This window comes from Thalassophryne amazonica, chromosome 6, assembly GCF_902500255.1.
Source record: "Thalassophryne amazonica chromosome 6, fThaAma1.1, whole genome shotgun sequence".
NCBI classification, from domain to species: Eukaryota; Metazoa; Chordata; class Actinopteri; order Batrachoidiformes; family Batrachoididae; genus Thalassophryne; species Thalassophryne amazonica.
Genome location: NC_047108.1, coordinates 85,701,501 through 85,719,484, shown reverse-complemented (window position 1 = coordinate 85,719,484; position 17,984 = coordinate 85,701,501). Strand labels below are relative to the sequence as shown.

Sequence of the window (17,984 nt, the reverse complement as noted above, 5' to 3'; positions counted from 1 at the left end):
TTGTGCAAATATTTGCTCATTTTGACATGGATGTCTGCAACACGTTTCAAAAAACCTGGGACAGTGATATGTTTATCATTGTGTTACATCACCTTTCCTTCTAACAACACTCAGTAAGCATTTGGGAACTGAGGACACTAATTGTTGGTTTGTTGGTGGATTTCTTTCCCATTCTTGTTTGATCTACAACTTCAGTTGTTCAACAGTCCGGGGTCTATGTTGTATTTTGCGCTTCATAATGCGCCACACATTTTCAGTGGGTGACAAGTCTGGACTGCAGGCAGGTCATTCTAGTACCCGCACTCTTTTCCTGCAAAGCCATGCTGTTGTAACACGTGCAGAATGTGGCTTGGCATTGTCTTGCTGAAATAAGCAGGGACATCCTTGAAAAAGACGTTGCTTGGATGGCAGCATGTGTTGCTTCAAAACCTGGATGTACCTTTCAGCATTGATGGTGCCATCACAGATGTGTAAGTTGCCCATGCCATGGGCACTAACACAACCCCATACCATCACAGATGCTCGCTTTTGTGCGCTGGTAACAATCTGGATGGTCTTTTTCCTCTTTTGTCTGGAGGACACGACGGCCATGATTTCCAAAAACAGTTTGAAATGTGGACTCATCAGACCACAGCACACTTTTCCACTTTGCGTCTGTCCATTTCAGATGAGCTCGGGCCCAGAGAAGGTGGCGGCATTTCTGTATGTTGTTGATGTATGGCTTTCGCTTTGCATGGTAGAGTTTTAACTTGCACTTGTAGATGTAGCGATGAACTGTGTTAAATGACAATGGTTTTCGGAAGTGTTCCTGAGCCCACGCGGTAAGATTCTTTACACAATATCGGTTTTTAATGCAGTGCCGCCTGAAGGTCGAAGGTCACGGGCATTCATTGTTGGTTTTCAGCCTTACCGCTTAGATGTAGAAGGTTGTCCAGATTCTCTGAGTCTTCTGATTATATTGTGGACTGTACATGATGGAATCCCTAAATTCCTTGCAATTGAACATTGAGAAACATTGTTCTTAAACTGTTGGACTATTTTTTTTCATGCAGTTGTTCACAAAGTGGTGATCCTCGCCCCATCTTTGCTTGTGAACAGCTGAGACTTTTGGGGATGCTCCTTTTATATCCAGTCATGACACTCACAATTAACGTTCGCAGTTCCCAAATGCTTATTGAGTGTTGTTAGAAGGAAAGGTGATGTAACACAGTGGTAAACATACCACTGTCTCAGCTTTTTTGAAACGTGTTGCAGGCATCCATTTCAAAATGAGCAAATATTTGCACAAATCTCTCTCTCTCTCTCTCTCTCTCTCTCTCTCTATCTATCTATCTATCTATCTATCTATCTATCTATCTATCTATCTATCTATCTATCTATCTATCTATCTATCTATCTATCTATCTATCTATCTATCTATCTATCTATCTATCTATCTATCTATCTATCTATCTATCTATCTATCTATCTATCTATCTATCTATCTATCTATCTATCTATCTATCTATCTATCTATCTATCTATCTATCTATCTATCTATCTATCTATCTATCTATCTATCTATCTATCTATCTATCTATCTATCTATCTATCTATCTATCTATCTATCTATCTATCTATCTATCTATCTATCTATCTATCTATCTATCTATCTATCTATCTATCTATCTATCTATCTATCTATCTATCTATCTATCTATCTATCTATCTATCTATCTATCTATCTATCTATCTATCTATCTATCTATCTATCTATCTATCTATCTATCTATCTATCTATCTATCTATCTATCTATCTATCTATCTATCTATCTATCTATCTATCTATCTATCTATCTATATATATATATATATATATATATATATATACACCAACCAAACATTGGGGGAAAATGCAATTTTGTTTCCCTTTTATGTTAAACATATAGAACCAGGACTCTGTCAACACTGACACAGTGTGTCGGCTATATGAAGTAGGCCGACAGAGACTTGCAGAGGAAGAGGAGGAGGATGAGGAGGACCAGGTATATAGTCTCACTTCACTCATTTTACGGTCACAAAGGAGTGGCGACATTTATTGCAACCTACTCATTGTGTACTAGGATGATGATGATCAGGAGGAAGATGACGACGATGACGATGATTCCGATGATGACGTTGATACGGATCCCCTCATCGCTGAGCTCGAGAATGAAAATGGTGGAGAGGATGAGGATGATGATGGGAATGATGATGAAGATGATGGGAATGATGACTTCACTCCATCTGATGAAGAAGTGGCACGTCTTCTTGAAGATGAAGTTGATGTTGGTGATGATGACGATGATGATGATGACGACGACGATGATGACAGTGACTCAGATAATGATAATGGTGAGTACAGCTTAAAATGTCTAGGGTGTCCACATATGTTTTATTTTGGGTTAAATGAATTCATATCTTATCTTAAATAGCTGCTGTCTCATTCAGCATCAGATGCCATAGTTTGGGTGGCCCACATTAGAAAATAAAGTATAATTCAGCATTTAATTGCATTGTTATTGGTTCATAAAATAAAAATTACTTGTGTAGGGCTTAACAGTATCGCCAGCCCATTCGACATTGGCAGTGGTGCTATATGACGTGTGCTTAGAATAAAATATGGTTAAAAACTAACATATTTCAGTGATGTTCGTGGGGCTTCATGACCAACACCACTGAACCACGGCTGACTTTAGCTCTCTCTTTACCGCTGCAGCGTGTAGTCTTTTAAACCCTTGTCCATCTATAAACATGAACACGGAGCGCCTGATGAACTCTTTTGTTTCTACCTGCTCTGATGTGCTGGACAACGTAGCTCCTCTTAAAATCATGCGCCCAAAGTCCAGGCAGGAGCCCTGGCTAAATGACACTACGCGTGCAGCTCGGCGTGTCGGAGGGCGGAGCGGAGATGGAAAAAGAACCACCTGGAGGTTTTTCACCAGGTTCTTAAAGATAGCTGGAGGAACTATCAATGTGTGGTTAAAGCAGAGAAAACAAAATATTTATCTGACTTAATCGCCAACAGTGTTAACAAACCCCGTGTTCTTTTTAAAACTGTGAACTCTATTTTTAATCCTAATCCTTCCAATGCATTGGAAATAACCAATGAAAACTGTGAGAGATTTCTCTCCTGTTTTAATGATAAGGTTGCTGCAATAAGGACCAATATTTCGCCCTCTTCACCTTGTGGCCCAGGGGCTAACGCATGTACGGCAGCATTTAGCCAGTTTGAGCCTGTGCCACTTGCTGTTCTTACTGGGATTGTGAATAAACTCAAAGCCTCTACTAGTCCTACATACCCAGTTCCTCCTTGCTTTTTTAAAGAGGTCTGGGGCACCATTGGCACCTTTGTGAGCGAGGTAATAAACAGTAGTCTGGTTTCTGGCACTGTCCCCATTTTTTGTAAAAATGCTGTTGTTGAGCCTCTGATTAAGAAGCCTGGCCTTGACCCTGTGACTTTAGCAAATTATCGGCCCATTTCTAAGCTTCCTTTGGTTTCCAAGATCTTGGAGAAATGTGTGCTTGCTCAATTTCAACCGTTTTTAGATGCACATGGCATTTTAGACCCGTTTCAGTCGGGTTACAAAACGTTTCACAGTACAGAGTCTGCACTTCTTAAGGTTTTTAATGACCTGTTTTTAATAGCTGATGTGGGAAGCTCTGCCATTTTAGTGCTTTTAGACCTGACTGCTGCTTTTGACACAGTGGACCATGCAACTCTCTTATCTCACTTGGAAACCTGTGTGGGTGTCAGGGGGATTGCTTTGAAGTGGTTTGAGTCTTACTTGAGTGGGAGGTCCTTCTCCGTGAGGCTGGTGGGACTCTTGCTCCTCTTCTGCTCCCCTGCAGTGCGGTGTCCCCCAGGGTTCTATCTTAGGCCCAATTCTTTGTGCTTTATAAATAAAGTGGATTGGATTGGATTGGAATAACAGAGACGAGACGAAACAATCACATTATTACCTCTGTGCTCCAATAATAGTCTTGTTATGAAGAATACTTTGGCTACACTCAAAAACGGTCATCTTGATATTATTGAGATGAGGAGAGATGGACTGCGTGAATTTGGTTGAAGAGACTGTTCACCACTCATCCAACTACCTTTTGGTTTTGGTCTGAGTTGTGAAATGTCTTGAAGATCAACAAGAAGTTCAGTTGCTGTAAAATAACACACTTTTAAGGATCTCCTACCTGTATCACCAAGAACCTTAATCAACTTGTTTTATATTATTAGCCCCTTTTACTCTTAACCCTTTGATTTACCAAGTGCTTGGATTCTGCTGTCCCCATCTTCACGTCTAAGTGTTTTTATGTTGTTTTTTTCCCCCACACCAACAGACAGCTCAGATAATTCTGACCTTGAGGATGACATCATCTTATCCCTGAATGAGTGAGAACTGATTTAAGACTACGAGAAGAGAAGAGAACAAGACCTTTGCCTCGTACCCCTTTTAAGCTGCAGGACGAGGAGAGAAAGAGGATCACATCAGCAGATAAGGTGAAGCACTGCCTGTTTGAAATCCTAGAAGGTGTTGGGACACCTTGGGACTCTGAGTGGCAGGACCAAGGTAGAACAGTGTCATCGGATCAAGAGGGGATAAACATTGCACACAAATGGATGTTCTGGTAAAAATGATTGTACACAATATAGTTTTCTAAAACTAAAGTGGGTTTGATGATGAGTGAAATGGCCAGTGTGTATATGCAGTGAAGAAATCTTTTTATATCTGACTGCGTTCTTTGAGTCTCTCCATTTGGTATTGATTCTCAGCTTTTTTGTAATTCTTCCTTTGTGCAAAGTTTAGGCTTCGCTGAGGGGAAAAGGTTTGATTTGTAAGGCTGCAGAGCTGTATTGTGTGACAAGGGATGTTTTGGCAAACATATTTTCTTAAGATGATGTTTCGCCATCTGGAATAATCAAGTGATACTCAATTGCTGATTTGGGAACCTACTGTGTCACACATCATCCACAACACCACTGAATCACCATGGGCCCTGGATGGCAAGCACACAGGCAGACAACCGGCCCATTCCCACATTATTTTACAGATGTAGGAATGGTCCGTGACCCAGTTCCGGATAAGCGGTTGAAGGTGAGTGAGGAATGGACCGGTTGTCTGTTTTCCACACAGCAGTGCCATCCCTGAACAGAGTCTGCTGTTTTTATGATTTGAGGACAGGACAAACATTGGTGCTGCTGATCTGATGATTTAACATTGTAGATGCTGAGGGAAATGTAGAGATGCTTTTCATTTTCTTTCACAAAATTTTTGTTTAACCAAAAAAACAAACCTCCAGTCATCAGTAGGGGCGCTGGTCTGCTCACATAGAGGAAGCTTGCTTTATTTTATTATAATACTGAGTGACTGTTTTTAGAGGAGGGATATTTTATTTGGGATTAAATTTGAACATTTGAAATCTTAGATCTTGGAAATCTGCTGGGAATCTGCAGAATAAGAACTTGTTACATTTTCTATTCAGTTCTGTGTCTTCTGATGGATTTGAAAGTTCAAACTCGTGTTTAATTCATTCAGTTTATATATACAGTACCAACTCACAACATAAGTCGCCCCAAGGTGATTCACACAAATACGGTCTAACCTTACGCAGCCCCTAAGCAAGCACATTGGCAACAGTGGTCATAAAAAAACTCACTGTTATTATTTTTAATATGGGAGGAAACCTCAAGCAAACTAGACTTGGTGGGATGATCATCTGCTTTGGCCATAGTACTGACAAGAAAATCAGTGCAGAAAAAGAAATGTTGCAGCTAAGGAACCACACACATGGCGTCCAGTGATCTCAATGACAGACTGCTCATAAGACATTCAAATGGCAAAAAAGAAGCAGAATCCATGCAAAGGAACCACAGTTGGCAAGTTCATTGATTAATGCCAGATCACAAAAGGAACCCCTCCTCCCTAACAAGACGATACAACCACAAGTCCTTAGCACATTTAAAAGACAAAAAGAAAAGCCTAAGATTTGCATACTGTGTGCACATTTTGAGGTTTTTTGTTTTTGCCTTAATATTCATTTGCCTTTTTTTGTTTTTGTTCTCTACACAAGACTTTTATGTTAAGATGTTTGAGACTTCATGTACAGCTTGTATGTATCTAAAGTATTTTTACTATAAATAAACCTTCAAAATTATTTGTGTGCTTTGTTCTTGCACTGGCATGCCTGCAGTCCTGACCTGTACCCAAGAGAGAACAGAGGGAGAATTTTGAAATGCAGTGATGACAGATCCCGTACTGGTGCACACCTTAAGGAAGAACAGGACAAAATAACACCTGAAATGCTTCATTACTTGGTAGCTTCAGTGCCAAAATAAAGGTGTGAGAAGGAATGGCGACATGACGAAGTTGTAAATGCATGAGCATCCCAATGTTTTTGGAATGTGTTATAGCCCTAAATGCAGTAATGACTGTATATTGGCAAATGAAATTAAGATGACCACACAAAACCTGAAATATCTTGAAATATAATAATCACTGGGTGGGGGTGGGGTGTTCACATTTTTCATGCAGTCTCAGCATTTTCTAATTTGAGGTTTTATTATCAAGTGTTGGTCATGACTACTAAACAGTGGGGAAAGAATCTTTTGAAGTAATGGATCCAGCTGGAGGAAGCCCCATATCACCTTCACCACATGTGAAGTGCATCCAGAAAGTATTTACAGCGCCTCATTCTAAAATGGATGAAATTAATTTTTTCTCCCCTCAAACTTGTACACACAATATCCCATAATGACAGTGTGAAAAAGGTTTTTTTGGGGGGGTTTTTTTTTTTTAATGAAATTTATACAAAAAAAATTGAAAAGGATCATATGCACATAAGCATTCACAGCCTTTGCACGAAGCTCAAAACTGAGCTCAGGTGCATCCTGTTTCCACTGATCATCCTCGAGATGTTTGTACAGCTTAATTGGAGTGTCCACCTGTGGTAAATTCAGTTGATTGGACATGACATAAGGTCCCACAGTTGACAGTATGTCAGAGTACAAACCAAGCATGAAGTCAAAGGAATTGTCTGTAGACCTCTGAGATAGGACTGTCTCGACACAAATCTGGGGAAGGGTACAGAAACATTTCTGCTGCCTTGAATTTCCCAATGAGCACAGTGGCCTCCATCATCTGTAAATGGAAGAAGAATCAATTGAATTTATGGGCAAGTAAGTTCTCACATACAAGGAATTTGATCTGGTGTCATTGGTGCATAAATGACAAAAGAAAATACTTATGTAAGAAGTAATAGGTGCATAAACAGTAAAAAGAAAATGAAAAATACGTACAGTAATGTTCAGAATAATAGTAGTGCTATGTGACTAAAAAGATTAATCCAGGTTTTGAGTATATATCTTATTGTTACATGGGAAGCAAGGTACCAGTAGATTCTCACAAATCCAACAAGACCAAGCATTCATGATATGCACACTCTTAAGGCTATAAAATTGGGCTATTAGTAAAAAAAAAAAAAATAGAAAAGGGGGTGTTCACAATAATTAGTAGTGTGGCATTCAGTCAGTGAGGTCGTCAATTTTGTGGAACAAACAGGTGTGAATCAGGTGTCCCCTATTTAAGGATGAAGCCAACACCTGTTGAACATGCTTTTCTCTTTGAAAGCCTGAGGAAAATGGGACATTCAAGACAGTGTAGTTTGATTAAAATGTTGATTGAAGAGGGGAAAACTTAAACGCAGGTGCAAAAAATTATAGGCTGTTCATCTACAATGATCGCCAGTGCTTTAAAATGGACAAAAAAACAAAAAAAAAGACGCCTGGAAGAAAATGGAAAACAACCATCAAAATGGATAGAAGAATAACCAGAATCGCAAAGGCTCACCCATTGATCAGCTCCAGGATGATCAAAGACAGTCTGGAATTACCTGTAAGTGCTGTGACAGAAGACGCCTGTGTGAAGCTAATTTATTTGCAAGAATCCCCTCGCAAAGTCCCTCTGTTAAATTAAAGACGTGCAGAAGAGGTTACAATTTGCCAAAGAACACATCAACTGGCCTAAAGAGAAATGGAGGAATATTTTGTGGACTGATGAGAGTAAAATTGTTGTTTTTGGGTCCAAAGGCCGCAGACAGTTTGCGAGACGACCCCCAAACTCTGAATTCAAGCCACAATTCACAGTGAAGCATGGTGGTGCAAGCATCATGATATGGGCATGTTTCTCCTACTATGGTGTTGGGTCTATATATCACATACCAGGTATCATGGATCAGTTTGGATATGTCAAAATACTTGAAGAGGTCATGTTGCCTTATGCTGAAGAGGACATGCCCTTGAAATGGGTGTTTCAACAAGACAATGACCCCAAGCACACTTTTAAAGGGGCAAAATCTTGGTTCCAAACCAACAAAATTAATGCCTCACAGCTGTGAAGAAATCATGAAAAACTGTGGTTATACAACTAAATACTAGTTTAGTGATTCACAGGATTGCTAAAAAAGCAGTTTGAACATAATAGTTTTGAGTTTGTAGCATCAACAGCAGATGCTACTATTATTGTGATCACCCCCTTTTCTACTTTTTTTTTTTTTTTTTACTAATAGCCCAATTTCATAGCTTTAAGAGTGTGCATATCATGAATGCTTGGTCTTGTTGGATTTGTGAGAATCTACTGAATCTACTGGTACCTTGTTTCCCATGTAACAATAAGAAATATACTCAAAACCTGGATTATTCAATCAATCAATCAACTTTTTTTTATATAGCGCCAAATCACAACAAACAGTTGCCCCAAGGCGCTTATATTGTAAGGCAAGGCCATACAACAATCATGAAAAACCCCAACGGTCAAAACGACCCCCTGTGAGCAAGCACTTGGCAACAGTGGGAAGGAAAAACTCCCTCTTAACAGGAAGAAACCTCCAGCAGAACCAGGCTCAGGGAGGGGCAGTCTTCTGCTGAGACTGGTTGGGGCTGAGGGAAAGAACCAGGAAAAAGACATGCTGTGGAGGGGGGCAGAGATCGATCACTAATGATTAAATGCGGAGTGATGCATACAGAGCAAAAAGAGAAAGAAACAGTGCATCATGGGAACCCCCCCACAGTCTACGTCTAAAGCAGCATAACCAAGGGATAGTCCAGGGTCACCCGATCCAGCCCTAACTATAAGCCTTAGCGAAAAGGAAAGTTTTAAGCCTAATCTTAAAAGTAGAGAGGGTATCTGTCTCCCTGATCTGAATTGGGAGCTGGTTCCACAGGAGAGGAGCCTGAAAGCTGAAGGCTCTGCCTCCCATTCTACTCTTACAAACCCTAGGAACTACAAGTAAGCCTGCAGTCTGAGAGCGAAGCGCTCTATTAGGGTGATATGGTACTACGAGGTCCCTGAGATAAGATGGGACCTGATTATTCAAAACCTTATAAGTAAGAAGAAGAATTTTAAATTCTATTCTAGAATTAACAGGAAGCCAATGAAGAGAGGCCAACACGGGTGAGATATGCTCTCTCCTGCTAGTCCCCGTCAGTACTCTAGCTGCAGCATTTTGAATTAACTGAAGGCTTTTTAGGGAACTTTTAGGACAACCTGATAATAAAGAATTACAATAGTCCAGCCTAGAGGAAATAAATGCATGAATTAGTTTTTCAGCATCACTCTGAGACAAGACCTTTCTGATTTTAGAGATATTGCGTAAATGCAAAAAAGCAGTCCTACATATTTGTTTAATATGCGCTTTGAATGACATATCCTGATCAAAAATGACTCCAAGATTTCTCACAGTATTACTAGAGGTCAGGGAAATGCCATCCAGAGTAAAGATCTGGTTAGACACCATGCTTCTAAGATTTGTGGGGCCAAGTACAATAACTTCAGTTTTATCTGAGTTTAAAAGCAGGAAATTAGAGGTCATCCATGTCTTTATGTCTGTAAGACAATCCTGCAGTTTAGCTAATTGGTGTGTGTCCTCTGGCTTCATGGATAGATAAAGCTGGGTATCATCTGCGTAACAATGAAAATTTAAGCAATACCGTCTAATAATACTGCCTAAGGGAAGCATGTATAAAGTGAATAAAATTGGTCCTAGCACAGAACCTTGTGGAACTCCATAATTAACTTTAGTCTGTGAAGAAGATTCCCCATTTACATGAACAAACTGTAATCTATTAGACAAATATGATTCAAACCACCGCAGCGCAGTGCCTTTAATACCTATGACATGCTCTAATCTCTGTAATAAAATTTTATGGTCAACAGTATCAAAAGCAGCACTGAGCTCCAACAGAACAAGCACAGAGATAAGTCCACTGTCCGAAGCCATAAGAAGATCATTTGTAACCTTCACTAATGCTGTTTCTGTACTATGATGAATTCTAAAACCTGACTGAACCTCTTCAAATAGACCATTCCTCTGCAGGTGATCAGTTAGCTGTTTTACAACTACCCTCTCAAGAATCTTTGAGAGAAAAGGAAGGTTGGAGATTGGCCTATAATTAGCTAAAATAGCTGGGTCAAGAGATGGCTTTTTAAGTAATGGTTTAAATACTGCCACCTTAAAAGCCTGTGGTACATAGCCAACTAACAAAGATAAGTTGATCATATTTAAGATTGAAGCATTAAATAATGGTAGGACTTCCTTGAGCAGCCTGGCAGGAATGGGGTCTAATAAACATGTTGATGGTTTGGATGAAGTAACTAATGAAAATAACTCAGACAGAACAATCGGAGAGAAACAGTCTAACCAAATACCGGCATCACTGAAAGCAGCCAAAGATAACGATACATCTTTGGGATGGTTATGAGTAATTTTTTCTCTAATAGTCAAAATTTTGTTAGCAAAGAAAGTCATGAAGTCATTACTAGTTAAAGTTAATGGAATACTCAGCTCAATAGAGCTCTGACTCTTTTTCAGCCTGGCTACAGTGCTGAAAAGAAACCTGGGGTTGTTCTTATTTTCTTCAATTAGTGATGAGTAGAAAGATGTCCTAGCTTTACGGAGGGCTTTTTTATAGAGCAACAAACTCTTTTTCCAGGCTAAGTGAAGATCTTCTAAATTAGTGAGACGCCATTTCCTCTCCAACTTACGGGTTATCTGCTTTAAGCTACGAGTTTGTGAGTTATACCACGGAGTCAGACACTTCTGATTTAAAGCTCTCTTTTTCAGAGGAGCTACAGCATCCAAAGTTGTCTTCAATGAGGATGTAAAACTATTGACGAGATACTCTAACTCCCTTACAGAGGTTTAGGTAGCTACTCTGCTCTGTGTTGGTATATGACAATAGAGAACATAAAGAAGGAATCATATCCTTAAACCTAGTTACAGCGCTTTCTGAAAGACTTCTAGTGTAATGAAACTTATTCCCCACTGCAGGGTAGTCCATCAGGGTAAATGTAAATGTTATTAAAAAATGATCAGACAGAAGGGAGTTTTCAGGGAATACTGTTAAGTCTTCTATTTCCATACCATAAGTCAAAACAAGATCTAAGATATGATTAAAGTGGTGGGTGGACTCATTTACTTTTGAGCAAAGCCAATAGAGTCTAATAATAGATTAAATGCAGTGTTGAGGCTGTCATTCTCAGCATCTGTGTGGATGTTAAAATCGCCCACTATAAGTATCTTATCTGAGCTAAGCACTAAGTCAGACAGAAGGTCTGAAAATTCACAGAGAAACTCACAGTAACGACCAGGTGGACGATAGATAATAACAAATAAAACTGGTTTTTGGGACTTCCAATTTGGATGGAAAAGACTAAGAGACAAGCTTTCAAATGAATTAAAGCTCTGTCTAGGTTTTGATTAATTAATAAGCTGGAATGGAAGATTGCTGCTAATCCTCCGCCCCGGCCCGTACTACGAGCATTCTGACAGTTAGTGTGACTCGGGGGTGTTGACTCATTTAAACTAACATATTCATCCTGCTGTAACCAGGTTTCTGTTAGGCAGAATAAATCAATACGTTGATCATTATTATATCATTTACCAACAGGGACTTAGAAGAGAGAGACCTAATGTTTAATAGACCCATTTAACTGTTTTAGTCTGTGGTGCAGTTGAAGGTGCAGTTGAAGGATTATTCTTTTTAGTTACATAGCACTACTATTATTCTGAACACTACTGTAAGGAGTCAAATAGACAAATGGGCAAAACTAAGTTTACTGTCAAATAATGTAGTGGAATGGGACTGTGCAGGCAAGCAGATGAACAGCACAGGATGATCATCTATTTTGTGGGAGTGGGGGGGGGCAGGGAAAATAGGGGGTCTCTGGCATTATTTATAAGTCTAGCTGTGGACGAAAAGGAGCTGTCTTTGTCTTGCGGTTTTAGTCCTGATGGACCTCAGCCATTGCCAGAGGCGAGGGTAACAAAAAGTTTGTCCTGGGTGAGAGGGATCGGCCACTATCTTCCTTGCTCGTCTCAGGGCCCTGGAGGCGTACAGGTCCTGTAGGGATGGCAGATATCGGCCGATCACGTTCTCTGCTACGTGGATGATACGCTGCAGTCTGCTCCTGTCCTTAGCAGTGGTAGCAGCATACCAGATGGTGATGGAGGAGGAGATGATGGCAGTGTAGAAGTTCACCATCATTGTTTTCAGCAGGTTTAAACTTCCTTAACTGCCACAGAAAGTACATCCTCTGTTGGGTTCTCTTGGTGAGAGAGCTGACGTTCAGCTCTCACTTGAGATCTTGGATGGTGGTGATCTCCAGGTAATGGAAGGATTCCACAATGGTGACTGGGGAGTCACACAGGGTGATGGGGTTGGCCAGGACTGGGGTTCTTCCTGACGTCAACAACCATTTCCACTGTTTTGAGGGCATTGAACTCCAGATTGTTCTGTTTGCACCAAGACACCAGGTAATTGATGTCCTGTCAGTAGATAGACCTCGTCCGCATCAGAGATGAGTCTGATAACGGTTGTATCATTCACAAATCTCAGGAGCTTTACAGAGTGGTGGCTAGAGGTGCAGCTACTGGTATACAGGGAGAATCAATCAATCAATCAATTTTTTTTTATATAGCGCCAAATCACAACAAACAGTTGCCCCAAGGCGCTTTATATTGTAAGGCAAGGCCATACAATAATTATGTAAAACCCCAACGGTCAAAACGACCCCCTGTGAGCAAGGGAGGGGGGGATCCAGTAATGATGGACAGTGTGTTGGAGATGTGCCCCCTGCCAGATTCACGTGCTGCCTTCTGTTAGAACCATTCTGATCCACCAGGATTCATCCTACCGCTGGCCGCCTGTCTAAACTGAGTGATCAGAAGAGAAGGGCCTTGGTCAGGGAGGTGACCAAGAACCCTATGGTCACTCTGTCAGAGTTCCAGCAATCCAGAGGAGAACCTTCCAGAACAGAGCTCTCAAGTTGAGATACAGTCAAGGAGTTATTTTCCACCAAATCTTGTCTTGCAGGTCATAGTGGCGGAATGTCATGCATTAGCATGAGAGTGTGACATCATAATGACCTCCACGCTGAGTGCATGAGACCTGACACAACCGTTTTAAAAGCAAGAGTCTCACTCCAAATGAGTGAGGACTTGACATCGCTGCAAAGAACAACCATCTCTACAGCAATCCACCTATCAGGCCTGTATGCGAGAGTGGCCGATGGAAGCCATAAGACAAAGATTGAACTGTTTTGGCAGAAATTCCAGGTACCATGTTTGGAGGAAACCACGCACCATCCCTACAGTGAAGCATGGTGGTGGCAGCATCATGCTGTGGGGATGTGTTCAGCGGCAGGAACTGGGAGACTAGTCAGGATTGAGGGAAAGTTGCATGCAGCAATGTACAGAGACATTCATTCATTCATTCATCTTCTACCGCTTAGTACAATTAAGTGGACTAAGCAGGGGGCTGGACTACCGCTTAGTCCAGCCCCTTGCGACAAGGGTCGCAGGGGGCTGGAGCCTATCCCAGCAGTCATAGGGCGCGAGGCGGGGTACACCCAGGACAGGACGCCAGTCTGTTGCAGGGCCACAAACAGACAAACAAACACAGACACACCCACACACCTTAAGCGTAGCCAAGGGTGGGCCTTGATGGGCCTGGGTCCCGCCCACTTGTCAGCCAGGCCCCCCCATCCAATGAGAAGGCTGAGTCGACACTCGACAGTCACCTGTTGTTGCCTCATTGTATTCCTATGATATGGTATTGCATTAGCACTGAGCGACAATTAATAAATTTTGTCAAAAAAATCTGGTTCATCTTCTGTGATTTTTATTAATTCATTTTCAGAGTACAGTGGTCCCTCACTATAACGCAGTTCACCTTTTGCGGCCTCGCAGTTTCGCAGATTTTTGTTAGTGCAATTTTGCATGCTTTTTTTAAACGGCACATTGTGTTCTGCATGTGTCTGTTTATAATGTTCTCGCACAGAAGAAAAAAGAGAGTGTTTACACAGGAGAGAAAAGTGAGAAAATGTTAATGCCTGTTTGAGAAAAATGTGTAGTGAGGGGTTTTTACAGCCTTAAAACATCTATAATAATTGCAAGATAGCTCTGACTACTTCGTGGATTTCGTTTATCGCGGGTATTTTTGAACGTAACTCCCACGATAAACGAGGGAGCACATTTTTTTCCTCAAATAAATAGTCTTCTGCGGGCCCTCATCACAATGCCAATCACAACATGCACTGTCGAACGGCTGTTTTCTACTGTTAATCGGATAAAAATGTCCACCAGAACATCCACGTTGACTCACAGACTGAATGCACTCTGTAAGAACTGAATCTCTGAAAGAGAACTGACCGAATCGTTGGCCTGTGATGACGTGATAAGAGAGTTCAACAAAACCCCCGTCATCTCCTGCTGTAGCATTAAAAGGATTCGTCAAATGTAAGTGTGAGACCATTAATTACTTTTTCTTCTAAATAGGCCTAATTGTTATATTATATTGCAACTGCCACGAATCACGTTGGTGGTCCATTCTGATGGTTTTTAATTTGGCCGCTGAGCCAACCTGTTTTCATGTTGTGGATATATTTAGAATTTTTATTTTAAGGACTTTACCATGACTAAGCGTTGCGTTGCTGCTTGCATTGTCCATGGGGTGCTTGTATCTGACACTTTGCGTCTGTATAACTGTGCACACAGCGTCTGTGCAGCTGGCTGAGATGTGTTCATCATTAAACTTGGAATTAATTTTTGAAACAATGCCTTATTTAAATACCTATTGACGTTTTAGGTTTAGGCTGAGCCAAGTAGGCTACCAGACTTGCACTGAATGTGTGTGTGTGTGTGTGTGTGTGTGTGTGTGTGTGTGTGTGTGTGTGTGTGTGTGTGTGTGGCGCTGCATTGCAGCTTGCATTATCCATGAAGAGTCCATGAGCGTCTTTGTGCTCACTTTGCCAGTGCTGTAGGCTAAGTGATAACATTGCTTGCGATGTCCAAACGAGGCATACTTTTTCAAACGGTGTATTATAATACCTACACCTTACCTACAACCCCAAAGGTTGGGCCCGTCTGATTTTTTTTCTGGGCCCACCCATTTTATGATTTCTGCCTACGCCCCTGCTACACACACACCAATGGACAATATTAAAGATTCCAGTCCACCTAACCCACATGTCTTTGGATGTGGGAGGAAACCGGAGCACCCGGAGGAAACCCACGCAAACACGGGAGAACATGCAAACTCCACACAGAAGGCCACAGGAATTGAACCCACAACCTTCTCGCTGTGAAGCAACAGTGCTAACCACTAAGCCACCTGTACAGAGACCTCCTGGATGAAAACCTGCTCCAGAGCGCTCTTGACCTCAGACTGGGACAACGATTCATCTTTCAGCAAGACATTGACCCTAAGCACACAGCCAAGATATCAAAGGAGTGGCTTCAGGACAGCTCTGTGAATGTCCTTGAGTGGCCCAGCCAGAGCCCAGACCTGAATCTGATTGAACACCTATGGAGAGATCTGAAAATGGCTGTGTCCTGACGCTCCCCATCCAACCTGATGGGGCTTGAGAGGTGCTGCAAAGAGGAATGAGCAAAGATGGGTGCACCAAGCTTGTGGCATCATATTCAAGAAGACTTGAGGCTGTAATTGCTGCCAGTGGTGCATCAACAAAGTACTGAGCAAAGGGTGTAAATACCTATGTACATGTGATTTCTTAGTTTTTTATTTTTTACAAATTTGAAAAAAAAAAAAAACTTGTCATGTTTTCATTATGGGGGGATTTTGCGTAGACGTTTGATGGGAAAATGAAACGGATACACCCTATTCATTGCGTCTGTTATTTCTGTAAGTGAACTTTATATATTCTAGGCAAATACAAACTAAATTTGTTTCAAGCATTATTTTATTTGAATTTTGAGAATTACAGCCTATACCTAAAAAAAAAAAAAACTAAAATATTAGAATGTTTCATAAGATCAATCTAAAACAAGGATTTAAATTCAGAATGTTGAACGTCTGAAAAGTATGTTCATTTACACAATAGCTGGGGCTCCTTTTGCACGAATTACTGCAACATTGCGGTGTGACATGGAAGCAATCAGCGCTTGTACTGCTAAGTGTTATTGAAGCTCAGGTTGCTTTGATTCAGCTCGTCTGTACTATTGGGTCTGGTGTCTCTCATCTTCCTCTTGACAATACCTCATAGATTCTTTATGAGGTATTGTCAATGGGGTCAATCATGTACAGTAATAATGCTGTACCATGGTCAACATGCAGCTAGTAGTATATTTGGCACTTTGGGCAGGTGCCAAGTCCTGCTGGAAAGAGAAATTAGCATCTCCATCAAGCTTGTCAGCAGATGGAAACATGAAGTGCTCCAAAACCTCTCTTGGAACATGGTTGTGTTGATTTTGGACTTGATAAACACCGTGGACCAAGATGAAACATTTTCGTGTATATGTACTGATCTAGAATATATGCATTTTTCACTTTCTGAACTACCTGACAAAAATGTTAACTTTTTCAAGACATTCTATTTTTTTTTTTTTTTTTTTTGAGATTCCACGTATAAGAAGGCTACACCTTCCATCACCATCCGGGGGTGGGGGGGCACTCTTCATTTGGTTTCAGGAAGGGGACTGTGGTGGGAGGCATAGGGCAATAAAGTGACTGGTTGATGAACCAGATGAGAAAGTCACATTACCCCAGACAACGGCAAAAGTGGCTGGTCTGGCCTGTGCCTGTGCTCGAGTAAGATCACCCCCCCCCCCCCAAGTATGATGTTGCATTATTGTAATATTGCCCAACAATCACAGAGTGACATCAGCCTGCTGATGTTCTGGACTGCAGTATACTACAGTCTACAACCACAAATAGCAGTAGCACAGATAAGAATTGGATTATCATTTCTAAATGGACAGCTCAGCTTGAGAAGTCGTCTCCGTCCAGCCTCCATCATAGTCTCTCTGTGGTTGAACACACAGTCGACCAAAGTGGCTCTGATCTCATTTGAGACAACTGTCCATCCTCATTCCCATCAAACAGTAGAGTTCATTGGTGGCCTGTGAGGACTAGGAGTAGCTGCTTGGGACATGATTGACATTGCTTTCCAAGGAAGGAAGGTGCCCAAATTTACCAAAGGTACTGTGCTGAAGGACAGCATTAGGAAAGGTAATTAAGGTGTTGAGTGGCAGAACTGCACCCTCTGCTGGCTAAAAGGAGCCTCTGCAGAGTTGGTGGATGCAGCGGGTTGACACGTCAGACTTTTCAGTTTGGGTTTCAGTATTATTGTTACTGTTTCTGTCAGGAGTTTTGATAGTGTGCGTTCAGAGACCAGTAAGTGTAGCGTTTATGGCTTCATGTTATTCCTCATAGTTTATATATGTTGATGGTTTGGCTAACCAGTTAGCTTGTTAATGCTAATAGTTGCTAACAGTAAGAAGCCTCTCACATGTGCTCATATTCTTGGTTGTTGTAAATTAATCTGAATGCTTAATTCTTTATTTTCATTGGTTGTTTATGACTACAGTTAATCATATACACGCTGTTCTGGTAACTGGTTCCTTTTATTCTCTGTTACAGAACCACACATACACACACCCCTTTCACATAGCTT

The 17,984-nt window shown here is 41.2% G+C and overlaps 1 protein-coding gene across 2 annotated transcripts in view; it reads left to right on the top strand.

The window, feature by feature from the left end:
• Nucleotides 1–17,984, top strand: part of LOC117512546 (DDB1- and CUL4-associated factor 1-like) — a 54,491-nt gene that overhangs the window by 23,673 nt on the left and 12,834 nt on the right. Inside the window, exons 23-26 of one of the 2 annotated variants that reach the window (XM_034172655.1) lie at nt 1,929–2,024; nt 2,103–2,373; nt 4,357–5,069; nt 5,112–6,169. The exons of the other annotated variant lie outside the window; for it this stretch is intronic. Of the exons in view, the coding sequence (XP_034028546.1) occupies nt 1,929–2,024; nt 2,103–2,373; nt 4,357–4,412 (423 nt within the window). The 3' untranslated portion in view covers nt 4,413–5,069; nt 5,112–6,169. Of the gene's footprint in view, nt 1–1,928; nt 2,025–2,102; nt 2,374–4,356; nt 5,070–5,111; nt 6,170–17,984 lie in introns of those variants that run through there. 2 annotated transcript variants of the gene reach the window in all.